General features: G+C 47.5%; 1 protein-coding gene across 3 annotated transcripts in view; it reads right to left on the bottom strand.

The window, feature by feature from the left end:
- PTPRN (protein tyrosine phosphatase receptor type N) overlaps positions 1 to 26,992 on the bottom strand; it is a 32,684-nt gene extending 5,692 nt beyond the window's left edge. The window contains exons 1-19 of one of the 3 annotated variants that reach the window (XM_081883980.1): positions 26,767 to 26,992; positions 17,646 to 17,696; positions 16,844 to 16,957; positions 15,806 to 15,911; positions 14,745 to 14,928; positions 13,865 to 14,180; positions 13,468 to 13,584; positions 12,961 to 12,998; positions 12,225 to 12,550; positions 11,289 to 11,375; positions 10,400 to 10,479; positions 9,782 to 9,846; positions 8,593 to 8,805; positions 8,172 to 8,387; positions 6,997 to 7,144; positions 6,309 to 6,382; positions 5,084 to 5,161; positions 3,707 to 3,826; positions 2,256 to 2,422 (exon numbers count right to left, since the gene is read on the bottom strand). In XM_081883980.1, the coding sequence (XP_081740106.1) occupies positions 2,256 to 2,422; positions 3,707 to 3,826; positions 5,084 to 5,161; positions 6,309 to 6,382; positions 6,997 to 7,144; positions 8,172 to 8,387; positions 8,593 to 8,805; positions 9,782 to 9,846; positions 10,400 to 10,479; positions 11,289 to 11,375; positions 12,225 to 12,550; positions 12,961 to 12,998; positions 13,468 to 13,584; positions 13,865 to 14,180; positions 14,745 to 14,928; positions 15,806 to 15,911; positions 16,844 to 16,957; positions 17,646 to 17,696; positions 26,767 to 26,875 (2,609 nt within the window). In that variant the 5' untranslated portion in view covers positions 26,876 to 26,992. The remainder of the gene's footprint in view (positions 1 to 2,255; positions 2,423 to 3,706; positions 3,827 to 5,083; positions 5,162 to 6,308; positions 6,383 to 6,996; positions 7,145 to 8,171; positions 8,388 to 8,592; positions 8,806 to 9,781; positions 9,847 to 10,399; positions 10,480 to 11,288; positions 11,376 to 12,224; positions 12,551 to 12,960; positions 12,999 to 13,467; positions 13,585 to 13,864; positions 14,181 to 14,744; positions 14,929 to 15,805; positions 15,912 to 16,843; positions 16,958 to 17,645; positions 17,697 to 26,766) is intronic. The other 2 variants (XM_081883981.1, XM_081883982.1) reach the window with 2 other exon arrangements.
- Between the last annotated feature and the right edge of the window lie 522 nt (positions 26,993 to 27,514).

The following is a 27,514-nucleotide window of genomic DNA, read 5'->3' as shown; positions in this document are numbered from 1 at the left end:
ACGTCCACACCCACCGCCAGCACAGACGTCAAGGCAGCAGGAGTCCCCTTGCACAAGGAAGATGGGTGAATGCAGAGAGAGAGAGAGAAAGAGAGAGAGGCTTATTGGAGCACGCGGGAGGGACAAGACAGAGGGGATAAAACAGGTTAGAAATAATTTGGAAGCAGGTTGCGTAAGATGGGCCAATCACTCCAGACAATCACTCTATAAGGGGGGAAAGGACCCAATTTCGCAGTCTCCCTCTGCTCCTTTACAGTGTTTTCTCCACTTTTTTTGCCCCATGCAGTGTTTTTATCCATTGGATCTCATCTCACTGTGAGGCTGGGTGGTGGAGAGAACCCACACAACATAGACCATAGCTGAATTTGGGACCCTCACAAATGTTGATCCTTGGCTGCTATTAGAAAACATGCAGAATAATGACACATATTTGCATAGTTACCTTCATTAGACTAAGATAAGTGCGGGGACCCCTTTGGCCCTCCAGTTAATGCTGAACAAACAGTTCACATCAACCCCGGCCACTGGCCATGCTTGCTGGGAGCTGTATTTCAGCAACATTTGGAGGGCCAAATGGTCCTCACAGCTGGTGTAAGACATCCTACTTGGTTTTCCCCATATGGAAACTGGACTGGGGAGGGAGGCAGCACAGGGGGCCATTTCCAGATCTTGGTAGGAGGTGGGGAGGAAGATGCCCAGCAAAGTCCAATAGCCCCATTCTTTGAACCCTGCTGTAACTAAAGCAAACATTCATTGCCTTTCAAAAATGCATATCTCCATAACATTTCTTGTGATTCTGTGTTCATACTTCACAATAATCAGGGGAAATGCCCAGTCCTGAAGAATAAATTGTATCTGGTATGAACTGTGTTTCATACTGCTCCTCAATGGCACCCTTTTGAGTGAGGCGTGTGGAATTCAAAGGGTCCAGCTGCACACAACTCCCCTGTCTATATCTGAAGTGTGTTTTCCAGTCACGAAACTTTTCTCACTTAATTAGAGGCATTCGGAGTCAGTCCCCCCCCCCCCATCCTTGCCTGTTTTGAAGTCCGCATCTCCCAAAACGCATTCCAGTTAAAGCATTCACAGGACTGTGGTGACGGTGCAGAGAGGCAATATCGCTACTACATGTAATTCCTGATTCATTCGTGACCTTGCAGGGCCTTCATCATTTGCACTGCAGGTGTGGGCGCATGTGCGCGCACACCTGAAGTATCGAGCATCCTATACTAAATGCCAAATTATGCTTCCCCCACATCAGTACCTTCTGAGGTTACCTTTCTCTAAGGCTGATACTAAAGCTGAAAGGCAAAGGGTTCGTCATCTACGTTAAGCGTCACTACCAGCCCACACGCCACACTGTGACCCACACAAATAATGCAGCACAGTGAGTAATTATGTTACTTCCAGGTAGCCCCTCAGCACTGCAGCCTCTATAGTCAGAGCAGATGCTCCACAGAGCTAAAGACCAGAGGCACACTATTTCCCAACCATTACAAGGACTCCCAGCATGACTCATGCGCCAGAACATTCCTTCCTGCACAAAGTTAACACCATCGGGCTAAACGACACAGTCGGCATCAATGCAATTTACTTTTGAGTGACACCTCCAGTTCCTAAGTCTGGAGTGATGCAGATAATTGGTTCTGGAAATGGGGTGGGGGTGGGTGGAAGGCTGCTGAAGAGGACTTTGATGGCTCCCTTAGAGCCTTTGGGATGCAAGAAAAATGGAGTGCCTCAACACACAAAAACCAGCCTTCTCATTGGTATTGCAAAGGGTGGGGAAGGAGATAGTACTGTAAGGGTCATCAGCACACATTATGAGGATCCAAAAGGGCACTTGACTCCATTTCCACCGATCCTAACTGTGACCTGCCTGTGACACCCATTCTGAGGAGATATCAAGCTCGTGGAAAAAAACCGCAGCGCTTTTGCCTTGGGTGCCTTCATATGGCTCCAAGGGGCAAAGTAATGTAGTAGGTTAACTTGTGCCTTCTTTCTATGGTGCTCAAGTCTTCCTCCCTTTTCCCTGAAAGCTTCCTAACACTGGTCCTAAAGACCTTCCTCTGGACCAGAATAGCTAGGAAAGATTCGAAACATGGCCTAGCCCATTTCCAGGAACTCAGCTACATAAGCTCTGACTCCTAACCCTCCTCTTTGCCCAGTGCTATCACAGACACCATGTGCCAGAGCCCCCCCCCCCGCAACATCTCATCCTAGTGGACTACTGAGGGGGGAGGCACGAAATCCCACACCTGCGGAAGTCAAGGAGAGGCCGTGTGGTGGTGGGGATGCCCTCTGCAGGCCAGCTCAGGAAGTGAAACTGTGTCAGAGTTCGTGTCTCCTGAGACTGGACGTTCTTCAGGTAGAAGCTGCGCACCAGGAAATCCTCACACCAGATGTGTTCAGAGACCAGGTTCACCTGTAAGGTGGGGACAGGGGGAGAGAGGGGGAAAAATAGCATATTAACTAAGAGGCCTTACCCTTCCCTAGCCAACTACACATAAGCCAACCAGCCCCCAGTTTCCCCTGCTGCGATTCCCCCAGCCCAGACCAGCCCCAGTGCTTTATTCTGCTCAGTCAATTGTAATTCCTTTCCTACCATTCCCCAAGTAGCTAGAGCAAGTAACTAGAACTTCCTCTCCAGAAGTTGCAGGACTCCAACTCCCATCCGTCCCAGCCAGCGTGGGCAGCAGTCAGGGACCATGGGAGCTGGAGTCCAACAGTATCTAGAGATTACCACATTGGCTCTCCCTGGACCAGGAGAAGTGGGACTCTGTTCTCCCCTGCAGTTGTCAGGCCCACGTAGGGCTTGTCTTGCTCTTCCCTCGTGAGTACTGTGTCCATACAGCCAGCTGGAGGGGTTTGTCTGCACCATTTGGTTTTCATAGGCAGTTCCTCTCAGGGCTGCGGACCCAGCAAGCATATCAACCAGGCAGCCCTTGCAGAAGTTATCTTGGGCCAATCACATCACTTCCTGGCCCTTTGCAGGGTTACAGAATTGTGCAAAGCAGTAAGAGTTTGGGGCAGGGATGGCCAACAATGTTACCTTGCGAGGCCACAAAGCAGTTTAGCATTCAGCGATTCAAGGAATTTGTTTCCTTATACTCTCTGTACATAAAAGATGGCTTTTGCATTGCCCAAGAGGGCTTAAGAACCAAGGATTTTGGTGGGCGGTAGGCAGCTAGCTACCCGGGATCAGGGAAGAGATTGTGGCAGGAGGAGGAGGAGGAGGAACTGGCTCCATAGCAGGTAGTTCTCTCTGACATGCTCCCAACTGGGGGAGGGGAGAGGTGCACGTAAATGGTGTGCCCCTGGGGGTGGGGCAGATGTCACAAGCCTTTCCCAAAGAGCCAGCATCTCTGTGCTTCTCAGTACGGCTGTGCTCAGCTCAGTCACACGGCAGGGAGCTGCATGAAAAGGAAGGGGTGCAGCTCAGTGGCAGAGCATCCACCTTGAATGCAGAAGGTCCCCAGTTCAGTCCCCAGCATCTCCAGGTAGGGCTGGGAGACAGCCACTGCCAGTCAGTGTAGTCAGTACTGAGCTAGATGGACCACTGTGCCAACTCAGTATGCTCCCTAGATGTCCATAAAAAGAGTGGCAACTTGGGATTCCTTTTCCTTGCATCACATAAATAGGAGACTGGGATGGTGATCACAAAATAACCGTGTCTGCAGGCCCTTGGGCCACCGTTCGCCAGGCTCACCTCATAGATGTGGTACAGGGAGGAGCCCTCATCAGGCCAGTAGCGGTCACACTGCTTGACGCCGTCCTCCACTAGAGGGCTCAGCATGACAATGACGGTGCAGCCGTTCTCCCACACCATCTATGCACAAGCAACAGACATTGAATTCCCAGCCCTCAAAATGCAAACACCCTTCTTCTCTAGACCAGAAGAAGGCAGAGTCCACAGCAGGTACTAAGGGGCAGGTGTGGGTCGAGGGAATGGGCCCAGGTTGTATGTTCTCATAGGACAGAGTCATAGAGGATAAAGCTACCAATGGCTTTGTTCCAAACACTGTTGGAGGCAGCGTGCCTCTGAATGCCAGACACAAGCTGAGTGCTGTTGTGCTCAGGTCCTGCTCACAGGCTTCTCAGAGGCATCTGGTAGGCCATTGTGAGAAGAGGATGCTAGACTAGGAGGGTCTTTGGCCTGACCCAGCAGTGCTTATGTTCTTACAGGGCAAGTCAGAGACCAAAACCATCTAGCACACAGGAATGAAGAGGTTGTTCCTCTCCCTCCTGTCCAGGATGGGTCCCACCTCTACCTCATTTCCAGGTAGAATGTGAACCAGAGTGGCCTGAAAGCTACCGCAGGCCTGTGCGTAGGGCCAGACATCCATAGCCACCCCATGAAACTTGGCATCGTGTCAGTCACAGAATTTAGTAAATCTTCCCTTCAGTTTAAAAACAAAGCAAAAGGACAAGTTTCATTCCCGCATGACTGCAGAGGTAAGCTTGGAAATGTACAGGCCATGGTCTAGCCAAATTCTTAGAGGAGAGCCAAGGAGGACTTTTACAGATTGAGCACCAATGCTTTGTGTACCTCCTTCTTCTGGCTAGTACAAGTAACATAAAATCACACAAAGGGCAAAACAAGCCAATATTCAGGACCTTTGCCAATTCACAAAATTTATTGATGGCAGTGCCTCAGCGTGGAGCATGCAGAGCTTCATCCATGGCCAGGATTGAAGGTTTCTCTACAGCAGGGATGGGGAATCCATGAGCCCCTAGAGGAGGCCTGTAGGGCAAGGACGTAGCTGCTCCTGTTGCTGGACTACAACTCCCATCATCCCTGACCATTAGCCATGGTGGTTGGGGCTGATGGAGTCCCAACAACATCTGAAAGGCCACAGGTTCCCAATCTTTGCCTGCCCTACAGGCTATTCATTGCCACCACCTCCTCTAAGGGCTCCGTATAGCATATTAACGCAGACAGCGTGAATCTCTGCCAAACAAGGGTCAGTCAGCTTTCTCACACGGTGCAGGAGTAAGGGCCACATCCTAAATGCCTCTTTGCCCCCACACCACCCTTGAGCAAGATCTTCCCTGAATAGGCTACCATGAGCCATGCCTGCCTCACCTGCCAGAAGTCAGCGATGGTGTGGGACGGTGGCCCCTGCGTAGCAATGTATGCTGGCATCCGTGGATCATGGTCAATCTGCGGAGAAAATAATATGTGTTATCTTGGAGGGAAGGGGAAGAGTGGAACTAGGGGTAAAAGAGGTCTAGGTCCAGGGGCAGGACTCTAGTCTGCCTTAACTTTGCTCACCTCAATAACTCTGGATGGAAATCTTGTGCCAAGACAGCAATCGTGCTTAGCTGTACCCTGAACATTAGAAATTAATTCTTTTCCCATGGCTTGTCATTGTCCAGGCTCACAAATCCACAAGCAGCAAACTAGCCCACCCTCCCAAATGAATTGTTAGTTAGGAGGATAAGTCACCTTGCCTGGGTAGGTATGGGGGCAAGAGAAAGAAGAGAAAAAATAAAACCAGTCTCAACTATATAGGTTTGTACTCAACTAGCTTTTGTTTAGAGCAGACCAGTTAAAATGAATGAACATTACTAACTTAGGTCCATTCATAATTGAATACAATTCATATTGTCCACTCTACTGTACTAGAGTCGTACACGTTGCTATTCAAGATAGATTTCCTTTAAGCATCCACGATAGAAGGTTGATTGGCTGAAGGACTTTCTGTAAAGGGGTTACAGTAAGTAAAGCATGAGACCCTTAATTTCATGGTTAGTGGTTTGAGCCCCATGTTGGGCAAAAGTTTCCTGCATTGCAGGGAATTGGACTACATGATCCACATGGTCCCGTCTAACTCTACAATTCTATGAGTCCCCTATGATACACAGACAGTCTGAAAGGGGAGAGTTTAGGTTAGTGGAAGAGTATCTGCCCAGTTTCAACACTAGGAGGAGCAGGGCTACATGACAAGAGAGCAAGAAAGTTTACCTGATTCTGAAAGGCAGGTAAGATAGCACTTGGAAAAGCATCCAGCTTTTCCCTCCAGTTTGGCAGCACTGAGAGGGCGCATTCAGAAAAACGAGTTTGTTGGACTCAGGGAAGAGCTCGTGGCCAGGGAAGGGTGGGAGAGTCTGTACTTTCATTTATGACGGGTCTGTCGTATTTTAGTGAAGGGACCTGGTGGCTTTGAGGACATCACTTAAAAATGATCCACAGTTGATAGACTTGACCGAGCAAAAGCTTGCCCCTTACATGAGGGCAGTGTGACAGATTCAGTGGATTCAAGGGGGCAGTTCAGTGGAGAGTGTGAATCTGAGTTTGTGGCACTCACAATAGGGCTGGCATTGATGAAGTCACTGCGGGATGGATTGCTCTCTGCCTTCAGCTTGATGCGGGCATGATCGTCTGGAAACAGCAATAAAGTGCAATAAGTCAATGTAACAGGACCCAACTGAGTAGCCAGGGACCCCTGGAGGGTTCTGGGCCTCAGTCCTGGAGTTCACAAACAACTTAAGCTATCACTAAGGACGGGTGAATCCTTCCATTCCAGTTTCTCTCAGTTTCTCATTTTTCCATTCTTAAGTTCAGCTCTCCACATTGCCACATCAGTTTGCTTTTACAAAAAAAAGTCCTTCAAGTCACTAGCATTTTAGTGAAAATTTATCCTAATATACACATTCCCCCTCATACCATTTTAGTATCTTATTTTCAGGAATATATACATTTCTGTGCACACTGGCATATGCATTTTTGTGCAGATCCCTTGGTGGGAGAACTCCCCCGGAAACTTTGGAGAAGTCCAAATTTCAAGGAATGGCTGTGCTTCCGTTTGCACATTGTTTTAGAAAGTGCAGACTAGACAAGTTTGCTTTGAAATGCAAATTAAAACTGGAAAAAAGCAAGTCATTGGTCATGCAGTCATTCCACAATCCCCATGCAGAAGAGCCTCAGAACTGGCATGCCAGCAATGGCCCTGGAAACAGGGATACCAGGAAGAAGCACCGTTCTGAGCTACTCACAGGGCACATAATCAGGGTTGCGGTTTTTCTTGATGTTTGCTTCACGCTGCGCAGCCTCACAGGCATTAGGCTCAGCCTGGTATGCACACAGCGCCTGCCACTCCTTGGCTAACCGGTCACGGTTGCGCAGGTGGTCCTCCATGTATGCCTACAGGTGACGGGGGGGGCAGGATCATTACCACCTCCTAAACATGTCCACTTGCACAAGCACATCTGCACGCCCCAGACAAGTAATTTTAAACATGCAATTTTATTACGCAGATGTTGTTTGAAACTGCTGGTTTTATTTATATTATGAAAAAAAATCTTTTTAATGTTCGCTCTTGCCAATGTTCTTCATTTATATTTTTGTTAATATTTATTTTATTAACCTTTCAAATTTTGCAAATTCTTTTAAACAACCATCAGAGCAAATCTCTCATTTCCATTGACTTTCTATCCACCTTTCCACGGCAGTTCTTTTCTGACCTTATAAAGCTGCTATATTACTTATATTTTACCCATTATATATGTTAACTATAAATTATTAAACTACAGTTCTTATCTGCTGCTATACTTCAAATCTTGCATACGTTTTAACATAACCATGGTAATTTCCCCCCCAGATGTTTCTTTATATTTCATATTGTTTTATGTAAACCGCTTAAGAGGTTCTTGTTGATTAAGCAGAATATCAGTTCTGCCAAATAAAGAAATAAAAGGTCCAGGGGTAGCCAATATGGTGCTGCCCAGATGTTCTGGACTGGAGCTGTGGCCCTAAACATCTGGACGACACTGTGTTGGCTGCCCCAGAAATAGCCAGTCATCAAAAAGGAGACTGCTGATATCTATAGGCCAAGATCCATAGGGAGCAAAAGACAGCAGGGGCACTGCTGCGTACTATCAGAAATCTTGTCATTTCATCTACTATCATTTTGCCCACACATAATAATTGTATGTCTAAAGATGGGAACCTGTGTTGCTCCACCATCCCTTTGCCTCAGCCAGTATGGCCAATGTCCGGAGATGATGGGAGTTGGGGTCCAATGTCACTTTTAAGGCCACAGGTTCCCCACCACTAGGCCATAGCACCTCTGGTTGTTGCAAAGCTGTTACCTGGCAACTTTGCATCTCAATAAAGCCTGTACCTCCACACACACACACACACACACACACACAGTGCAAACACGCCTCACCAGAATCATGTGCCCAGTAGAGATGTCCATGTTGGATTGCACAGGCTCCTCGCACCAGGATGGTGTGCTGCTATGGGAGCTGGGGCTGGCCTGGGGCGCATCGCTGAACTGTGAGGAGACACTGCTGACGCGGGAATTCTCCGCCGGAGCGGAGGGCGAGGGAGCTTCGGCACGGCCAAACAGTGATTTGGCAGCCATGTGCTGCCGACACAACTCCTGTGGGAAAGACACAGCTGCAGCGGCTAATGCACTAAAGATCTGCCACAGGCAGGGCGAACGACAGGTCGGAGCTTGCCAGAACGTCAGAGGCAACAAAGCAGTGTCCTTGCACACAAAGCCCCTCTTCCAGGACAGAAGCTTTGTGGCTCCTCCCAAAACAATTTGCAGCTCTTTGCAAAGGGCAAAATGGGCTGCACCGTACCTGGTATTCAAAGGTGCTGTCAGCTGCTCCCTCGGGCCCCAGCCCTGCCAACCGCTCCTTCTCTCGCTGCTTGGCATGCTGACGCAGACAGAAGACCACCGCAGCGGCTATCACAATGCCAGCCACACAGGCCAGCAAGACAAAGGTGAGCAGCACCGAGCGGAAGGTGTCGCCAAAGTGTGTGGGGTGCGGGTAGGTTGCAGCCTCGTTGCGCTGTGGGGAAGCAGACAGGAGTCAAGAGCAGCACAGTGGGATAGGAAGGAGCTCCTGGGACAAGCAAAGGCGGAAGAGAGAGTCAAAATTGGCACATGTGGCAGTCGGTGGCTGCTGCCGCTCCCACGATCTTTGTATCATGGAAACCAACCAGGATTTCCTCTGGCTCCTTGAAGAAAAAAGTTCTCATTTCCTCAATCCACTGTGAAAACCCCAGCAGTCCATGGGAGTCCCTGCCAAACTCTTCTTCCCTACGTTACGTAACCTGCAGCCAGTACATTTCCTCCCACTCTGAACCTGCATGCTGGAAGCCCCACCACACGTGATCCAATCCCTCGGTTGGTCTCTTGCTGCCAGGGCACTGCAGGGCTGGGGAGCTCCAGGAGCTGTTGGACTACAACTCCCAGCATCCCTGATTACCGGCCACACTGGCTGATGCAAGCTGCGGTCCAATAGCATCTGGAGGGCCCCTGCCCCACTCACTTTCAAATTTGACTTGGGCGATGCTGGGCTGGTGATCCAGGATTCTCCAAGCCCCACTTCTTGACTAATCCCTGGCCGTATTCAGGTACTCGGCCTGCTCACATGTAGATAAACATGCAAGGAAGAGCAGGTCCATGTGGCTAAGCTCCACCCCATCATCTCTACACAGTTTAGAGCCTTCCATGAGTTTTGAAGGTAAATGTCAGAAGCAAGGAGCCTCTTCCACCCATACAGGCCTCCTGTAAGGATTTAAAGCCAAGCACAACCAGGGATTCAAACTGCACTGGGTGCTTCCACCAAGTTGGGGGCAGATCTCTGCTTTAGAGCTGTGAAGGGCTCTGAACTGTGTAGAGGTGGGTGTGCTTCAGAGGGCAGGTCTGAGTAGCACAACCAACCCTGCTTCTCCATTATGTTGCTTAAACTCTTAAATAGGGCTATGGTCAAAACCCAAAGACCACTGCAAATCCCAAGGCCTATGACCCCCCAGCTTTACCTGCCCAACACCTGTCTGTAGGATCTTCACTCCCACCTCCGTCTCCAGCTTTGGCTTCACCAGTGCTAGATGGGAAAAGGGACAAAAAAGGAGGGACATTTAGCAAAAGGGCAAAGTCAGGCAGGCAGGCAGGCAGTTGCTGGGGGAGTGAAGCCTTTTGAGTGGCCCAGGAAGTGGTGTGCTAATTGCTATCTCTGGATCACTGCCATGTTGCATGATAGCCTTCCTTACTTTGTTTACTAAAGGCAGCTGCCTTCACTGATGTTTGCCTATTGCATCTGAAGGAAGAAATGGATACTCTACACATGGACATTAACTGGGCAGGTGGACAGGATAAAGGGTGGCCAAGCACCAAGTCAGGAGGGAGTACAATGCTGTAGGGCAGGAGTGGCGAAGCTGTACTCCTCCCAGCCTTGCTGGTCTCCCTCCTCCCTGACTACTGAATATGCTGGCTGCAACTAATGGGATTTGGAGTCCATCTGGAGTATTCTCCAGCCCTCCTGTTCCATATCTAATTGAGAAGAACCACTGGAGTCCTTCTAGATCCAGGTTGGCGAAATGAGTCTGTAACCAGATGCATTCTCATGTGTTGCAACTATCGTTTCAGAGTCAACTTACCAGCCCTGTTAGCCACATCACCCAGAGAGAGGTTTTGGTGGTTTTGACGGATGCGGAAGGTGAGAGCTGGGCCCACAACACTGCAAGGTGAAAGGTTTGAGGTTACAAGGTGTCCTGATTCCATCCTAGCACAATATACACCCACAAAGCAGGTTGCCTCTGCTGCTTTGTGTATCACCATGTTCAACAATATCCAATGCTATTTTTCTAGAAAAAGAGGTGCCAGGACTCAACCTTGTTCTCTTATATTAGCAATGGCACCCACCTGAGGTGCCGGAACTGAGTTTCACTGATTTCTGGCTTTAAAAAGGCCCAGGCAATAGCTAACCTTCTAATCTCATGACACCTCCTTTATTTACCAATTAGGAGCTTGGAGTCAGGCACTGTAAAGGCCACCTGTGTTTTGTCTCAGGCCAAGAAGCGATATCACAATCATAATGTTGGGTATGCAGAAGGGTTGGGGCCTAGTTCCAATTTCAATGCAAGCATGCAACAATATGAGAAAGGGAAGGAAAGAGAGACTGTGGCCACAATGTCCTCCAGTTCCTTGCCCACTTTTAATAAAACTTGTGTCTTCGGTATAAGCCAGCTGACGCAACAACTTCCAATGCCACTTCAGGTAACCGTATTTATATAAATAGGCAAGCGACTTGTAACCATCCAGCAATGGGAACGTGCCAGGACAGGATACATTAGCTACTTGAAAAGGATTGTGGAGATCCCAAAAGACCCCTCAGTCTTGGGAAAGGCATCTTCCTCAGGATATGCTTCCAGAACCCTCTCCAGCCTGCCTCACCAGGCTCCTCCCCTTCCTGAGGCGCCAGAGGCAACAACACACTCCAGTTCCTTATGGATCCCCACCTCTCAGTTAAGTCCCAGCAGCACTTGCCTGATGTTGATGAAACTGGCAGTGGACAAGTGCACGTGCTCAGCCAGGATCTCCAGGAGCCGGATGCCAGCAGCAAGACCCAGTGGCCTGCAGGTGGTGGAGACAGAGGAGAGGCCAGGAGCCAATGGGAAAAGCATGCATGGGAGAAACATTGGGAGGCAGAAAGCAGGAGGGCAACTCTTTCCTTGTACTGGTATACAACAAGCGAATGCCAACAACCTCCTGCCACCCACTCTAAGGAAACACCTAAGCAATGCAGCCCATGAGAGCTGTCAAGACAACCCAACAATCTGAACAAGATGGCAAATATGTGTTGGGATTAAAGTCCAGCTTTGCCCAAGTGCAACAGCAAGAAGCCATAGGATTTGAGGGACCAGGTGTTGAGAGAAGAACATTCCTTGTTCTCCCTCACTGAAACCTCATTTCCCCACACGCCTGATGCCCTTCTTCATGTGCCCCCTCCTCCACAAGAGGTCCAGAGGGTGGCAACACAAGAAGAGGCCTTTTCTGTAGGGGCTGCCCCAGGGAGGCTAGCCTAGCGCCTTCATTACGTATCTTCAGGTGCCATACGAAAACGTTTCTCTATAACTAGGCCTTTGGCTGATTAAGCATTCTATGGCTTTTTAAATGCGCTTATGGGAGCAGGGTTCTTTTTAAATGTATTTTGTGTTATCATTTTGTGCTTTTAAGTTGTGAACTGCCCTGTAATCTTCAGCTGAAGGGCGGAATACAAATTTAATGAATAATAATAATAATAATAATAATAATAATAGTGTGTCTTGATCTTGTGCCTGTGTTAGACAAGCACATGCCTTTTTACCTCTCAAATAGTACCCTATCTCCCAAATGTTAGAGAGCACACACCCCGCCCCCACTGGCCTAGCTCCTATTTCCTTGGCCCTCCCCCTTCCCCCCATGTCCCGCCCCTTCCCTCACTTTTGGTCAGTGACAATGTAGCCATATTCCTCAGCAGCCAGCGCTGTCTCTGGCCGGTCCTCATCCTTGCCAGGTCCCCCTACTGATGTGTGGCTCTTCTTCATCACTGCCACCTGCCTCTTGAGGCCAGCTGCTTCTCCCTCACCAGCACGGAGGGGCTCAGGTTGTTGTGGGGAAGCTGTTGTCATGGTTATCTTGGCCTTAGTTGGGCTAAGCGTCTCCCTCTGTGCCTGCACCTGCCCCTCTGTGGGCACAGCACTGACATAGCTCTCTTGAGAGGGGGGTGGCTCCAGCTCCTCTCCATGTTGCATTTCAGCTTCTGTCACCTGAGGAGAAAGAGGCACATCATTCACCAGCACCTCAACACTTCCAACCTGCAACAACCAGCGTTTGGGTGATCCTTCCTGCCCTCTACTCCAACCAAAGCCCCTGAATCGTTAACTGTGCCTGTTCATTATCAGCCTCAGGCTGGCCAACTCTACCTTCGGGTCCCAGAGGCACACACCAAATCTTCTCCACAGGCTGTCCAACTAGAAACTAGCTGTGGAGGATTGTACTATAGGGGCTTGTACAGGCCAAGTCTACTCCTCAGGGCAAGACATTGGTTCATCAACTCAGGCTTCCCATACCGTTTGCCCCCTGTAAACTGTGTGAAAGCGAATTCCAACAATCTTAAGAGGGCCTTAGGAACTCTGGGCTGGAGACTGCCCTTTGCCTCTAGAAGGAGCTGCCTTACCCGCTTAGATTCTGGAGTGTCTGGTCCAAGCCTACCAGCTGGGGAGAGAATTAGAAGAGTATTTAGTTTCTAAGATATGAGATCTTAAATCCTCAAGCCAACCTGGAAATCAAACTACCCCTTTGGAACCTCTGCTCAATGTTCCCAGATGTGCAGGAGGGGGTAGGGTTGGCGTTTTGATTACATAGCAGTAAAGGTATTCTGTACAGCAAGCACACGCTCCCTTTCATTACTACTTCATGGGCTCCACAGCTAAGCACCAACACAGAAAAACAGGTTCTGGATAGAGCTCCAACTCAGATTTATCCCCAGATTGTGAGGAGCAGGGCTGGATCAGCACAGTAATAGCACAGCTCTGCCCTTGTCAATGTAGACATAGTCCGGATATTGTTCCATGTTATCCCCAGACACACACAACCCTCTCTCCATCTCCTCTCCTTCAGCTATAGACATCCCAGCTGCCTCTTCTCCCAGATCCTCTTACATATACCATCTTGCCGATCTTACCTGGACTCCTGAGGAGCCGGAGAAGACCAGCAAGGGAGCTGAGATGCTGGGGAGTGAGATCCTGGGGCCTGATGCCATAGCTGGCAAGCACTGCTGCCAGCCTCTCTAGTGCTCTATCTGTGGAAGGGAAATTGGGGAAAGAGGGAAGGTGTTGCAACAGCAGCCCCACCAGCACCAAGGCTTCTAGGCCGAGATAACAAGCTACAACAGGGGTGGGGATCCTGCGGCCTCCATAGGCCATTGTACTACAACTCCCATTAATCTTGACCATTGGCCAAGACTGACTGGAGTAGATGGGAGGAGTCCAACAGCATCCACAAGAGCACAGATTCCTCACCCCTGAGCTACAAAGTGCTTGAGGAACCCCTTAGTGAAACACAGGTAGGAACAGTCTCACCTGGCTCTGCCAGGAGTGCCCGGGGCTCCCCTCTGTATTCAGAGCTGTCGCCATAGTCCGGAAAGGGGCCATCCGTCCTGGAATCGTGCTTCTGCTGCGCCATAGTTCTCGATTTACCTGTCTGCTCCTGTGTTAGGTAAAGTGCTCCCAGGTCCTGGAAAAGTTGACCTCCATCCAGTCCCTGCTGCCCCCTGTAGGAGGGAGCAGTGCTGGCACCAAACAGGGCCTTAGAAGCAGCAGCTCGGTCCAGCAGAACAGGGTGTTCAGCGCTGTGAGCATTGGGGTTGTCCCGGAAGGTACCATCTGGGTAGCTGAACTGAACACAGGGAAACAGAAAGGCAATCTTGAAGTGTTCACAGCAGAGGGCAGCAGTTTGTTCTAACATGCAGCTAGACCCATTTTGTGCAATGTAAAAAAACAAAAGTACAGTGCAAAATAAGTTTTTATGCATTTAGGCATATGGGGTTTAATAAGGAGTTGGTGGGTTTCTAAAAAAAAAAAAAGATGAGAAAAGTAACTTAGCAACTTAGTGACTGATTGGAACTTGTGGGTTAAAATAAAACACTATAAGCATCCCACCCCCTCTAAATATCCTTCATCCTAGCCAGCAAGAATTTTTTTCCAAAGGCAAAGTGGTGCAGTTTAGAATTCAGTGGCCTGCAGTCCAAAATGTATCATCAGCAGTTACAGTTCTGCTCAGGCTTTGAAGTGACTCCTTCCTACTCAACACTTCAGTAAAACTTAGGCCTCCTAAGCACATTCAGTTCTCTCCATTTGAACAGGCCACTTTGCAAATCACAGGACAGGCCCTTGACTCTCCTTCCAGCTCTTTGTGAAGACTCCTTGCCCTTACTCTGTATGCAGCACTGCTGAGACACACCTGGTGATGTGGATATGAAGATAAGAAGGGCTCCTTGTAGCCTAGCTCAGGCTGAGAAGCCAACAGCAGCTCCAGGTACCGCTGCAGGAGGACTGGAGGGAGAGGAGGCTGATGAGCTGTCTGGAGGGAGGCAGGCTCTGGTGGCGAAGAGGATTTCCTTGGAGACAGGTGACTAGGCGGGAACCTGAAAAGAGAACAGTCATGGGCAATATATTATGCTATCAATATGCAGCTTGGCATCTAGAAGCTCCCATTTCCCAGTCCAACAAGATGTGTTTTTTGCCTGCTACAATATTATCAGGGGCAGCACCTCTAACTCTCTGTAGGGAAGTTTTCCCATCCTGATACGGTTAAGTGTTCTTGCATCAATGGCCACTGCTTGGACATCTTGTGGACATCATCATGGGGAGTTCCCAAACGTCATAGTGGGCTGTCTCTGTTTATTTTTAAGTCCTGCCATTTCCAGTTCTCTTCCTGGCACTTTTTGAGTTTGTCTCCACAAAGATTTGCTGCCTTATTTCTTGGGCTCTCAAGAGTCTTTGCCTTCAAAACAGTTGAAATACAGAAAGAGGGGGGAAAGCACCACAAAGAAGCAAGAGAAAGAGATTTTATAGACGTGGAGAGAATAAAATGTTGCCTTAAGATTTATTCAAAGGTGGTTCTTAGGTTGAGAGTTTAAGAACAAGACATTTCTAAATGTCTTGCAAGCTTTACAAGCTCCTGGAAGGGGAGTGTTCCACTCTTGGTGTTGTACTAGTGAGCACTGGAGTTGGATCTCAAACCACCTACAACAGCTTCCTTTCCCTTGAATGTGGATAAGTAGATCTTGGCTGAGAGAAGCACAGACTTCTCTGTGCTTCCTTTTGTCTTTGAGTTGTCCCTTCTTAAAAATTGTCATTCTGAGTGACAGACAGATGACTATCAGCTAGGAGACAAGGGAGTTCCCATTTATTCTCCAAGAGACGTTTCCCCCTCTCAGTTGTGATAAGCAGATATTGGATGAAAATTAATGGCCGCAACTCAAGTAAAAGCACACATTCCAAATGAACTGTTCCCCTTACCTGTTCTCAGCTACAGACTCCCAAGGAGGTGGAAGGTGAAGTCTGGGGATGCGTTCCATCTCCCGGGAGATCACGTGTTGGGTAAGGTCATCCTGCCACGATAAACCTGCCATGAAGATGGAGAGCTAAGTCACAGCATGACCACAATAGCCAAGTATTGAATCCAGCACTGAAACTATGAATATCATCCAATCCTTGGGAAGCAGCTATACTCCAAAGAATGACCAACTGCAGAAACTAAGACTAAAGATTTTAGCACGGCATCCCCAAAATATAGGGACAGGTATTTGCCAGAGACAAATAGTAAAATACAGGGCCCCATCCGTTTTATTGTGAATTGAATTGTGGCTGTTATATATGCTTCTCCTTTCAATACTGTTTGCACCTGCAAAAGTTTTGGGGAAGATACACTGCTTTGTTTCTAAGTCCCACAACTTCCTGCTGAAATGCTGCACCTATTTATACCATAAATGTTCCCGTTTACTTTTTGTCCTGCTTTTGTTGTGCAATAATGCAGAACAACTAATAAAGCGGATTGAGGCGCGGTTGGTCCAGTATAAGTCCACTTCTAATGCACTATTATTGCCACAATATATTGCAAAATACACACACCAAAAACAACAACAACATCCAGCTTGGAGGAACCCATAGTCTGAGCATATGTTAGATGTGCCTGATTATTGTATGCACTTATGGCATGATGTCATAGTAGCTCAGTGCTAAAGCATCTGATTTGCATGCAGAAGATCTCAAGTTCAGCATTTCCAGGTGGGGCTGGGAGAGAATTTAATCTGAAACCCTGAGAGCTGCTGCCACAGCCGGTCAGTTCACACAATATTGCACTAAATGGACCAATGGTCTCACTTGGTAGAAGGTTCTGTGGTACTGGGGGGTTGGACAGACTCCCAAGTAATGTTGCCAAGACTAGAAGAAGGGGCATAGAGTGCTCTTAATTCCCTCTCCTGGTTTGTGCAGAGCTGGCTCACTTCCCTCATCTTACGTTAATTCTCCTCCTCCTCCTCAAGCACGGACACTTACCTTGTGCCATGAGATGCCGTAGCACATCCTGCAAACGCTGGAGCACAGAGGCTGTGACCTGGAAGTACGGCTTATCTCGAAGGGAACCTTCCTGGCACTGACCAAACAATCCATCTGCAAAGATAACATGACTATGAGACAGTGGTCATGCAACTCAGGGTGGAAAGATCAGTGAAAGGAGGGGGAAGAGAAAAGTAGGGTCAGAGAATAACACACAGCTAGGCAGATGAGATGGTGATTAGAGGGCTGCTGCACAGCTTATGGAGAGCTTCAATATAGGGTGTGAATACACTGGGAACACAATATGTTTCCAATGAATTTCACAAAACTCCATCCTAAGATAATTAGATATGCAAAAGCTTGAAGCTGAAATACACTTTCCTGGAAGTAAGCCTCATTGAATTCAGTGGGATTTAGCCCAAGGCAAACCTGGATAGGATTGCACTAAGAGACAGGGAAAGTGAAATAATTTTGTCTTGTGAGGGTGCAATCACGCCTTCTACCATTAGATGCCCAAATGGACCAATATCACAACAAGGCTGTAATTCATGAGAAGCATCGAGGAGGAAACATGCCAACATGGAAAAAAGGCAAGCACTTGTCCCATTCTTGGGGCAGAAAGGCTTCCAGATCAGAGCCTGTTGCACATGTGGTCCTCCCCCCCCCCCCACTTCATAACAAATGCAGAAAGCATATTTTAACACAGCAGGGGAAATAAGTGTAAATCACTCTGCAGCAACAGGTGCTTTTCCACCCTATGGACTTAATGCCCTTAATTCCAATCCATCCCAAGCTTATTTACCTTGCACACAGACTTCCTGTTGGGAGCAGAGTCTCCTGTCAAATAGGCAGCCTAGAAAGAGAATGACAGAGACACACCAGAGTTTTCCAGAGAGACAGTATTATAATTCATATAAGAGATGCTCCAGCTTGACTGCTTCGCAGGGATGTAAATCTACTTGGCTACTGCAAATAGTATGTATTTCAAGACCTAAATTATATTACAATGTTTCAAATGAATAGAACTCATTTCTTCCTGCCTTCAGGATGTCTTTATGTACGTATGATCTTGTTGGACTCAATTGCCACAGTGCAGTCAATGATGCATGAGTCGTATCCACAAAGAGCAGTGTGCTCCATATTGTGGGCCCAATTTTATGGAATGCCCTTCCAGTAGAGGTCAGACAGGCCTCCTCCCAGTTGGACTTCCAGCACCTACTGATGACTTTTTAAATTATTATTCCAGCAGGCACCTAAACTGAAGTCTGATTTTATACTTTTAATAAGTGTTTACTTTTTTATACAAGGTATTTCTTTTACCCTGCTTAGACGTGACTGCTGTCAAGTGGTAAATGAACTGTTTAAACAATAATAACAAGTTAAATAATAATCTAATCACATGGATCTATATCTAACCCAGCAATAACCATCACCTTCAAGGACAATTCAGGAATACCATAAGCAATGGTCACCATGACTAGTGATTAGCCCTTTTTTTATAAAAAAAAAAAGGAGGGGGCAGGGTTGACAGAAAATACAGGAATCCAACCTTTTGATAATGACATCGCCTGGATTCCTTTCTAAACCCTGAGTGAATGAAGGATGTGAAAGCAACTTTTAACTTGTCAATGGTGCTTTATTGCTGAGCAAAAAGTCAGACTCAAGCTGTCTGCAAGGAGCTAACCATGGTGCTGAAACTTACCAGCCCCAATCTTTGCCCACAACTGAGGCAAGGAAATTAAGTCCACTTGAACAGGCACAGATTCCCTATTCCCCCAAATATTAGAATAGCTTTGCTACAGGGGGTAATGGTGGAGCACTTCTCTCTCTCATTAGTTGGGCCTTATCACTTAAAATGGTAAATAAACAGAGGAAAGGAATCAGGCAAAATATCTGTGCAGCAAAGGTACAATTAACAAATCTCAGTTAAAAATATCTGGGAGAACTGTTTCAGGAATTACCAGATATTGTGTATGGGTGTTAGGATATACCTTTCTGGAGGCAAAACCAACACAAAAAGGGCACTGCTGTGTTTTTTTCCTTTGTTAAGCTTTCAGTATTTCCTACTCTTCCCCAACCCGCCCCCCACCTAAATGGTGGCACAGCTTTCAAACATTTAGAAAATGACATTTAATAGCAAACAAGAGGGAGATGTAGAATGAAGTATATAAACTAAGAACGTTCCCTAAGGGTAGATTCATATTTTATGGAGCAGATGCCAGCCATGTGTGTGTTTGTGTCTTTCAGCAACTACCATGAATCATGAAGAGCAGACCCATCTCTCTAAAGGCACAGGGACACACAGTATGTGGAACAAGGCATAAATTGGACATTGTTCCCTCCCAGATATCTATCACCTGTGTACGTACACACACACACACACACACACTTCATTTTATGGCAATCATCAAGGCAAACACTGCTATATAAGCCGTAGACATGATTGCCGTGTAAAATGTGAAAATCCCCAGAAGCTTCCAGGTGTGGCACTGATTCTCTGGGAGGAGAAAATACTGTTATACAACGTAGCTCACCCATCCAATATGGATACAGATACTGCTAGACTATATCAATAGCCCTGAGCCTACAATATCTACCCAGCCAAGCTAGGCTTGGTATTGGCAACTGACTGAGAACCATCCTTCCTGCCCCTTTGTCCAAGTGTTTATTATCCTCCTTTTTGAACCAAAAGGACAGGGCTTTTCCAGTTACTGCAGTCACAGTTCTGGAGGTCTCTTCCTTGAAAAGCTCACTTAGCTATCTGCTTTTGGTGACTTGTGAATATATCCTTATTTCAGAAGGCATCGAGGGGTGTTTTTTAAGCATGAACAACTGCTGCTTGCATTTCTTTTCCTTTCAGTTTTTGTACTGAATATCTTACTGCTGTTTTTAGTCAAAGCTTTATTGTTAGTTTTATGCACATGTGTCTTCTAAAATTTTAAGAGCTGCCCTCAGTGATTTGTTAAAGCAGAAAGGCATAATAAAAATGTATTTTTAAAATGAAGAGAGAAGATGGCTAACAAGGACAAAATTCAAAGGGGTAATAAAATTTAAAAAAATCTCAACAATTAAAAGGTCATATACAAGATAATGAAAGAAGTGGCAGAACGAATCATTCCCTGGGAGGCTAGACAGTTATGTTGACCATGTGCCTCACCAAAGACAACTTAGTAAAGTTAGCAATAGGAAAAACTAAAAAGTGATGTTAATTGCATGAAGGCAGCCAATGTGTTTTTGCTATATAAAAAGCAGCAGAGAGGGAAATTGAGCTACTGGGGGACAGCGAAGGTTAGGAGGAAACTAGTATGGCTCATAAGCTCCCACTGACAGCAGTGGATGTTCCCTTGAAATGCAGATAGCAGTTTGAGCAGCATGGAGACCTTGGCAGGGAGATAAGAGAATTATCCCCAGGCCCTAAATGTTTACCCAGCAGCATAGGCTTCACTCAGCTATTGGTCTAACAAAACCCATGCACATTAACAGCACTCACACAATTAAGGTTCATTCTAATTTGGCCCTAACAAGTTGGGGGCTGGATTCAGAATTCCCTCCCTCCCTGGAACTGTGTGCACCAGTTATAATTTCTTATTGTAAGAATCCTTGTGTGGGCTTGCCCTAAAAGATGGGATACAAACAGCTAAAATAAAACAATTGTCCCAGGGGCCCACCTCACAAGTGGAAAACCCAGGGGTTAACCTATTCCTATTCTTACTAAAAGCTACCCAGAGCAGTTCTGAAAATGACGAGCAGTGGGGGGGCACTACCCCCCCACCCGAGATCTTCTATCAGGAGATAATCAGAGAGGCTATGAATCACACAAAGAAGTCTCTGGAACTGTGACGGATCGTTTGGCATTCCTGGTGTTCCAATGCATCAGAACTACACAGATTAATGCTACGGGTATCAGGGCTGGAGAGAAACCTATGGGGGTCATCTGATTCAAAAGCGTGTAATTATAATTTACACAGATGGGGGACATGGGCATACGATACCCAGCTCTGGCAAATGCTGGGTGCAAGGGACAGCCCATGAAGGCAGGTTGCTAGAAGGCGGTTTCACATCCACAGGGAGAAACGGTCTCAAAAGTAGATACATAGTTTGTGTCTCTCTCTCTTCTTCATTTATAATGCCATGAAATGTAGAAGAAAGCAGTATAGGCTGCAGAGCACCAGAGCACAAAAATAGTAGGTCTCTTTGCCCATCAGCCACATCCGCAATGAATATCACAGCTGCCCAGCCAGTGAGTCAGAGCAGGCCGCGGAAACACACTTGCGTTGCACTACCACTGACGTCTTTGTCGGTGTGAGTCAGAGGCCTCCAGAGGAATGGGATTCTGCAGCCAAGCACAGCAAGGATGGCTCTGGCTCTGTCAGCACACCTGTCCTAGGCAAATTCTAGTTACATGTTCAGCAGAGTCCAATATGGACCCTTCAAAATGAGATTTAAGCAAAAATGTCAAAAGATGCTGGTTGGGGATAGGTCTCAATCTCTACAGACGGCAGGTGGCAGCTCCTTAGAATCTGTCTACACCACCACCAAGGTGCTAGGCAGCATTGTTCCCCACAAGGGGGAGGAGGAGTACACTCTTGGACGAGGCAGAGCTCCTAATTAGGAAAGGAAGTCCCTTCTACAGTCCTCTCTCTGCACATCCTTTCCTATTTATCCCAGTAGAACATTATTTATATTAACCAAGGGAGTATGCTGCTCCTACGTAGCTAACAGGGCTCAAGATCAGGGTAGTCCAAAAAGGCAATGACAGGTTTTCCAAGCCCCTACAATGAAGCAATTTCCAAGTTTCATGGTTTCACCTTAATACCCCTCCTTGGTCCAAGGTACTTCCTTTTCATCTGCAATAGCGCAATCCATTCTTCCTCCTCTTGAGATCCTACACCTAAATGACATGCCAGGGGAAATCCCAGCATGTTTCTTGGCACCTCCAAATGTCCACAGAGAATATCTCTGACTGCATGGGGCCATGTTTGGGTCTTCATTCAAGGAGGGCTGTGCACTGCAAACCCCAAATACAACCGGGCCGGGGGGGGGGGAGTTTTCAGCTAGTGGCTCTTCCATCATACCAATATTTTTTGGTTGTTTGTTAACATAACAATTGGCATCTTGGATTAATTTGGCCATCCTTTGCAACTAATTGGCCCTTGATATTTTTGAAAGGAAGAAATGGGCTAATAGCTTTAGGAAATAATCACTTGCCGTGTTCGGTGGGGTGGGGAAGATGGACAGGAAGAACAGCCTGGTTTTAGGGACATTTTTAATATTTAATGCTGTATTGTTTTTAACACTTGATTGGGAGCCATCCAGAGTAGCTGGAGAAACTCAGCCAGATGTGTTGGGTATAAATAATAAATTATTATTAATATTATTATTATTTCCAAGAATCAAGGAGAGCCAAAAACTTTCCCCATCTGCACTGAGATCCCAAGATAGACTGCTTGATCATTCTTCCCCAGTTCTGAAATCCATAGACATAGATAAGAACTCTCAAAATGGTTGAAGACAAGAAGTTCCATGTGTGTTACAGCCAGAGTTGATGTGGTGCAAGCAGTTGTTTAAAATGCCCCTGGCCTTCCTCAGTGCTTGGAGCCTTCAGGAAGCTACAGACCAAAATATTTATACATTGCAAGGCTGTTCTCAAGCCATGAACTGCTGCCTCATTCCTGCACTGTTGCCCGAGTATTCCCTATGAATGTGTGCAAGCCAGGATAGCAAAAGGCCTGCAGAAGTCTTTCAGTGGGTCTCCTGGTATCACAAAGCCAGATTTCTTACCCAAACCCACACACTCCAAACAGACTGAGAAGACTTTGAAGTATTTTTAAAGCCCAGCTTTTCTGCTTGACAGACATAGAAGTAAAAGAGCAACATGATGGGAGATAGGGCACTCCAGAACCTGACTGAAAAACAAGTTTCTAACAAAGCCACAATATACACATTGTGTACACCCAGTATGTATGCCCAACATGCAGAGTTATTTTTAAAATGTATTTCATTAAACCTTGATATATTTTTAATGCTACATTAAAAATACATTCTCTCTTTCTCATACACACACACACACACATGCATACACAGAGAGATTAATATCACTGCAGATGCTGTACTGGCAATAGGATTTGGCTTCTAGTCAAAATGTGGAAGGCCGTGAGAAACTTGCTGTTTACAAATGCTTGCTGAAGCTGTAATTGCCTTCCCCCTGTAAACAGTACTTGGTGTTCAATTCCTAGCAGCTAATAAAGAACAGGGAAACAATTCTGCCACATTAGGATTCTCAAAGGGCAAGAAATGGGTTTTAGAAAGTGAATGAGGGAGAAATAGGCTCATGTGCAATATTTTGATTTTTGACCAGGGAAGAGTTCTTCGTCTGCTGCAGGGTTTCTTTAGTGTGTAGATGGACACAAAATGTGCAGCTGGAAAGCTAAGGGGGAAACCAGACACACTAGGTGTTATGTGTTATTCAAGCACTTAAATAACAGGCAATGTCAGGGACAGCATGTACACAAACAATATATGGGCAGAATATGCTCAGTTTCCATTTCTGAGCTGCCCAAACCTCATTAAAATACCTTCACATTTTGGTCACAACGTCTTGTACTTCAGATCGATTTTCAGGCAGGTAATGATGCATAGGTTTTCCTTTTTGACAGACAGCGAGGTCTTTCTTTTACTTCTGAGGACAATGTTTGAGCTCAAAACTGGCTCCCCATCAGAACTATGGAGTCTGGTAGAGAGCATGCTGGCAAGGATCAAAGAGACGTTCTTGCAAATTGGTGACCAAACAAATAATTTTACCTTTCCATATTTTGGCCTCGCTCTTGTGCAGCCACAGCTTAGTGCCTCTACAATCCTTTTCTTCTCCTCAGTTACTGCACAATTTTGCAAATAGGGCGACAGAATGTCAAATCTAACCTGGAAAGCACTGCCTCAAACTCTTTACCATATACGCCAGTGCTGAATGGAGTCTGAGTTACATAAATCAGGTGCTATTGTTTTGCTGAGTGAATGAACAAGGCTGTCTAAGTTTACAAATAACAACTTGCCACTATATTTAGCAAGCTGGTTGTCTATTGACCTGTTATGTGACAAGAAGAACCTTTCCACTTCCCCTCCTCTTCCCTGGATTTCAGATGATGTGCAGAAGTGTGGAAAGATTTTCCTCAATAGTTGGCACAACAATATAGGTGGATAGCTTGCCATGTGGTTACATGCACATCATGGTAGCTAACCACTGGGTAACTGGTTATCAGTAGCCACCCTTTTTTCTTTATTTCAGGAGTGAAGAATCTGTGGCCTTCCAGCTGTTGTTAGACTCCCATTAGCCCCAGCTAGCATGGCCAATGGTCAAGGGTGATGGGAGTTGTAGTCCAACAGCATCCAAAGGGCTACCCCTGCTATATGAGTTGCACAAATAAGTTCAGAAGAATAGGAAATGCTTCTGCCATCTTCATCCATAGCAATATGAATGCTGACATGTGGATTTTTGGCAGGAAAGAAAGGTACAGATCTACTATACTCTGACACATTATTGTAGGTTGCCAAAAAAGCATCCTATGCATTGACACTGATCTAGACTTCTAACATGTCATAGGAGGTAGAAGGAGTGGGACTTTGGTTGAACCACAAACATCAAGCTTAATATTTTTGCCTTCAAGCCTTCTATTTCTATAAACACACCAGGCAGAATTTTCTAAATGTGGTGGAAATCTCTTAATTTTACCCCCATATTAACCCATGCTCATTACTGTTCAGCCTAGTCTCAGACAGCTTTACCAGCATCCCCACAGGTCAAGGGAAAGCACAGGTCAAGTTTTAAATACAAAAAGCCAGCAAAGTATCCACACGCAGATTACTATCATGCCCTGGGGCTAGTGATAAGACCTATCCAACCCTTCCCTTAAATGAGCCAGTTCAGCTCTTAATTTTATACCATCTGGCCACAACTCAAGCCTCCATGCCACCACAAGTGTCCTTCGTGGTTCCTGTGCATTAAAGGCCCATGGTCCAAGCAATGCACTCATATTCCATGGCCATCACTGGTTTCGGTGTGAGGGATTTCTCCCCCCCCCCATTCCAGCATTCCCACCTCCCACCACACAGTCCCTAATGCACCCTCACTGCCAAGGAGGGCAGGAAACTGATCAGCAAAGGAGTCCATCCTCAGCACCTAACCTACGGTATATTAGGTGAAAAGCTTCCAGTACTCATTCTACATCAAAATTCATCCACATGGCAGATCAGTTCATTTACTTCCCTCCTTTAACATGGAAAAAAGAGTTTGCAGCTCCCTACATTAACAGTTTCTCCCAAAACTGACAAGCACCAACCTTGCCCTCTTGAATGCCCCCCACCCAAGAGAGGCATCTAATAAAAGACAGCCTGCAAAGGAGGGTGGTCCAAGAGCAAACATCCAAAAGATTCATGAACCTTCACATTTGTTCAGTGCATGGCTGAGTAGTGCTTCTGGAAGGGGTTGCTGTACATCCAACCTATTCAGCCAAGTGCTACTGAAGCACTGAACCAAGATGCAGATTTGCCCAAGTTTGAGAGCTGCAAGGAAAAAGGAACACTGACCTTCCTGCGCCATTTCCTGATGCAACCTCATTAAAAAGAAAAAGGGACCTATGGGTTAATTTTGCAAATAAGGAACTGCCAAGAAGGAAGCCGAAATCAATAACCAGGCCCAGAGAGGGTACCAAGCTAAGCTTATTCCTCTGCACTTTTATAGCATTTGATGGAGAGAGCTCTGCTGTTTCCTAGAAGGAATCCCTCTCAGCATCCCAGCTTTCTTCAGCCAGTGAGAGGAAGGAAGGAAGGCAGTTTCTAAAGGGGCACAGTGGATGTTTGCAACAGGCAGCTGGGTCAGGCTGGAAAAGGGGAGGGGGTGAAGAGAAAGGCCCAGCGAGAGGGAATGACGTCAGTGACTGAATTGAGGAGGAAAACACGGCGGCGGCGGGGGGGAGAAGAGGTCTACTCTGGAGCTGAACAGAGAAAGGGGAGGCAAAGCCAGCCAAGGCTAACAACGCTGTGACGTGCACATGACAGGCTACCACGCAAAATGGTGACAATCTCCCTTTGGCGGGGGCTGAAGCCGCACCAGGGAAAAGGAGGAAAACATCCCATGGGAGAGTGGGGTGCGTGTGGGTAGAGAAATACAGCTGTGCAAGGGAAAGGGGGCATCGGGGGCCGGTGGGGGGAGGGGGAACCAGCACCAACACCCAGCCAGGACCCTAAAGCCCGAGGGAAAATTCTGGAGGATTCAGAGGCGAAGCAAAATAGGGAAAGGGGGTGGGGAGACAGCATGGGGGGGGTGAGATGCTCCACTCCATGTTTCCAGCGGAACTGATGCAGACGTGTTACATGGGCTGTTTAAAGAAAACAACAACAACCAAGGGATCCCCACTTCTCACCGCCTCCCACTGGGAAAGAGCAACCTGCAGGAAGGGTAAGAGCGAAGGGGCCGGCATTACTCTTCGTTTCCACCACCTTTCACTCTCCAAGAGCGACCTCCCCCTCCCCAAACCCCCACCATATTTAATAGTCGAAACCCAACCCTCCTCCAAGGATACTTTTCCAATCCTCAGGGCAGAAAGAAATACGGATTTATTTGGGGGCGGGGGGAGACCAGGACTAGGGAGCTCCAGCGTGCACGAAAAATAGGAAGCGGAGCTCCAGGCTGCCATATGGAAGCGAAGGGGCTGCCCCTAATCTCTGCCAGCCGGGAAGGAAAGAGCTCCTTGGCTCCTCCAAGATCCCCCCCCCGTTCACCCCGCCCACTCCAGTTCCGAGCATCCCAAGCGAAGAAGCCTTCCCCTTCCCTCTCCGGCGTCCAGAGTCCTACCCTTCTGGCCACCCTCCCTCCTTCCCGCCCGCTTGCATCCTTCTCCTCCTCGCCACCCCCAGGTGATCCATCTCACCGTGTAGCACTTGCAGCGGGCGATCCGCGGCAGCGCCGGCCCCGAGGAGAGGCAGCAGCGAGAGGAGGAAGCAGCCGAGCGCCCGGAACAGGCTCCGCCACCGCCCCATGCCGGCCGGTGCCCCCGCGATCACAGCCCAGGCAGCCGCCGCCTCCACGGCCGCTGCACCATCCTTAACCCGGCAATCAGCGCCCCCTCCAGGCCGAGACAAGGACGCGCACCTCCAACCAGCCAATCTCAATGAGCATGCAAAGCACACTCTGGGGCCCCAGTGACCTATCGCAACGCAGGGAAAGGACACGCCTCCACAGGGAAAGCCAATAATAAAAAAGCCACGGCCACACCCTGCTTGGAAAAAAAAAGTTACGCCTCCCTATTACACGAGAGGCCACGCCCCTCTCGCCTTGTATTATACTCGCCGCATTCTCCAATCCATGTTCCGCCTCCGACCAATCGTACCGACTTCGCCAGGCGAGGCTGGCACACACCCCTCGCTGCTGATGCATTAAGTTACACCAATCGCTCCGTTAGCGGAGGCTGTGGAATTACACCTCCTGCAGGCAGGCGCAGCCACAGTCTAGGGTTTGGCCACATTCCACTGAAATCTCCACCACGATCCCCCCAAAGAGCGCAGCAACCAGAAATAGCTCTGTGACACGCTCGGTTATAAATCGGCAGTGCCTCTTTTTCTACCTGAATGGGGAAGGGAGGTTAAGCAAACTGAATCCATTGGGGGGGGGGGTTTCCC

Source organism: Podarcis melisellensis, assembly GCF_964234715.1.
Source record: "Podarcis melisellensis genome assembly, chromosome: 1".
Classification (NCBI taxonomy): domain Eukaryota; kingdom Metazoa; phylum Chordata; class Lepidosauria; order Squamata; family Lacertidae; genus Podarcis; species Podarcis melisellensis.
This window is presented reverse-complemented; position numbering and strand designations above follow the sequence as displayed.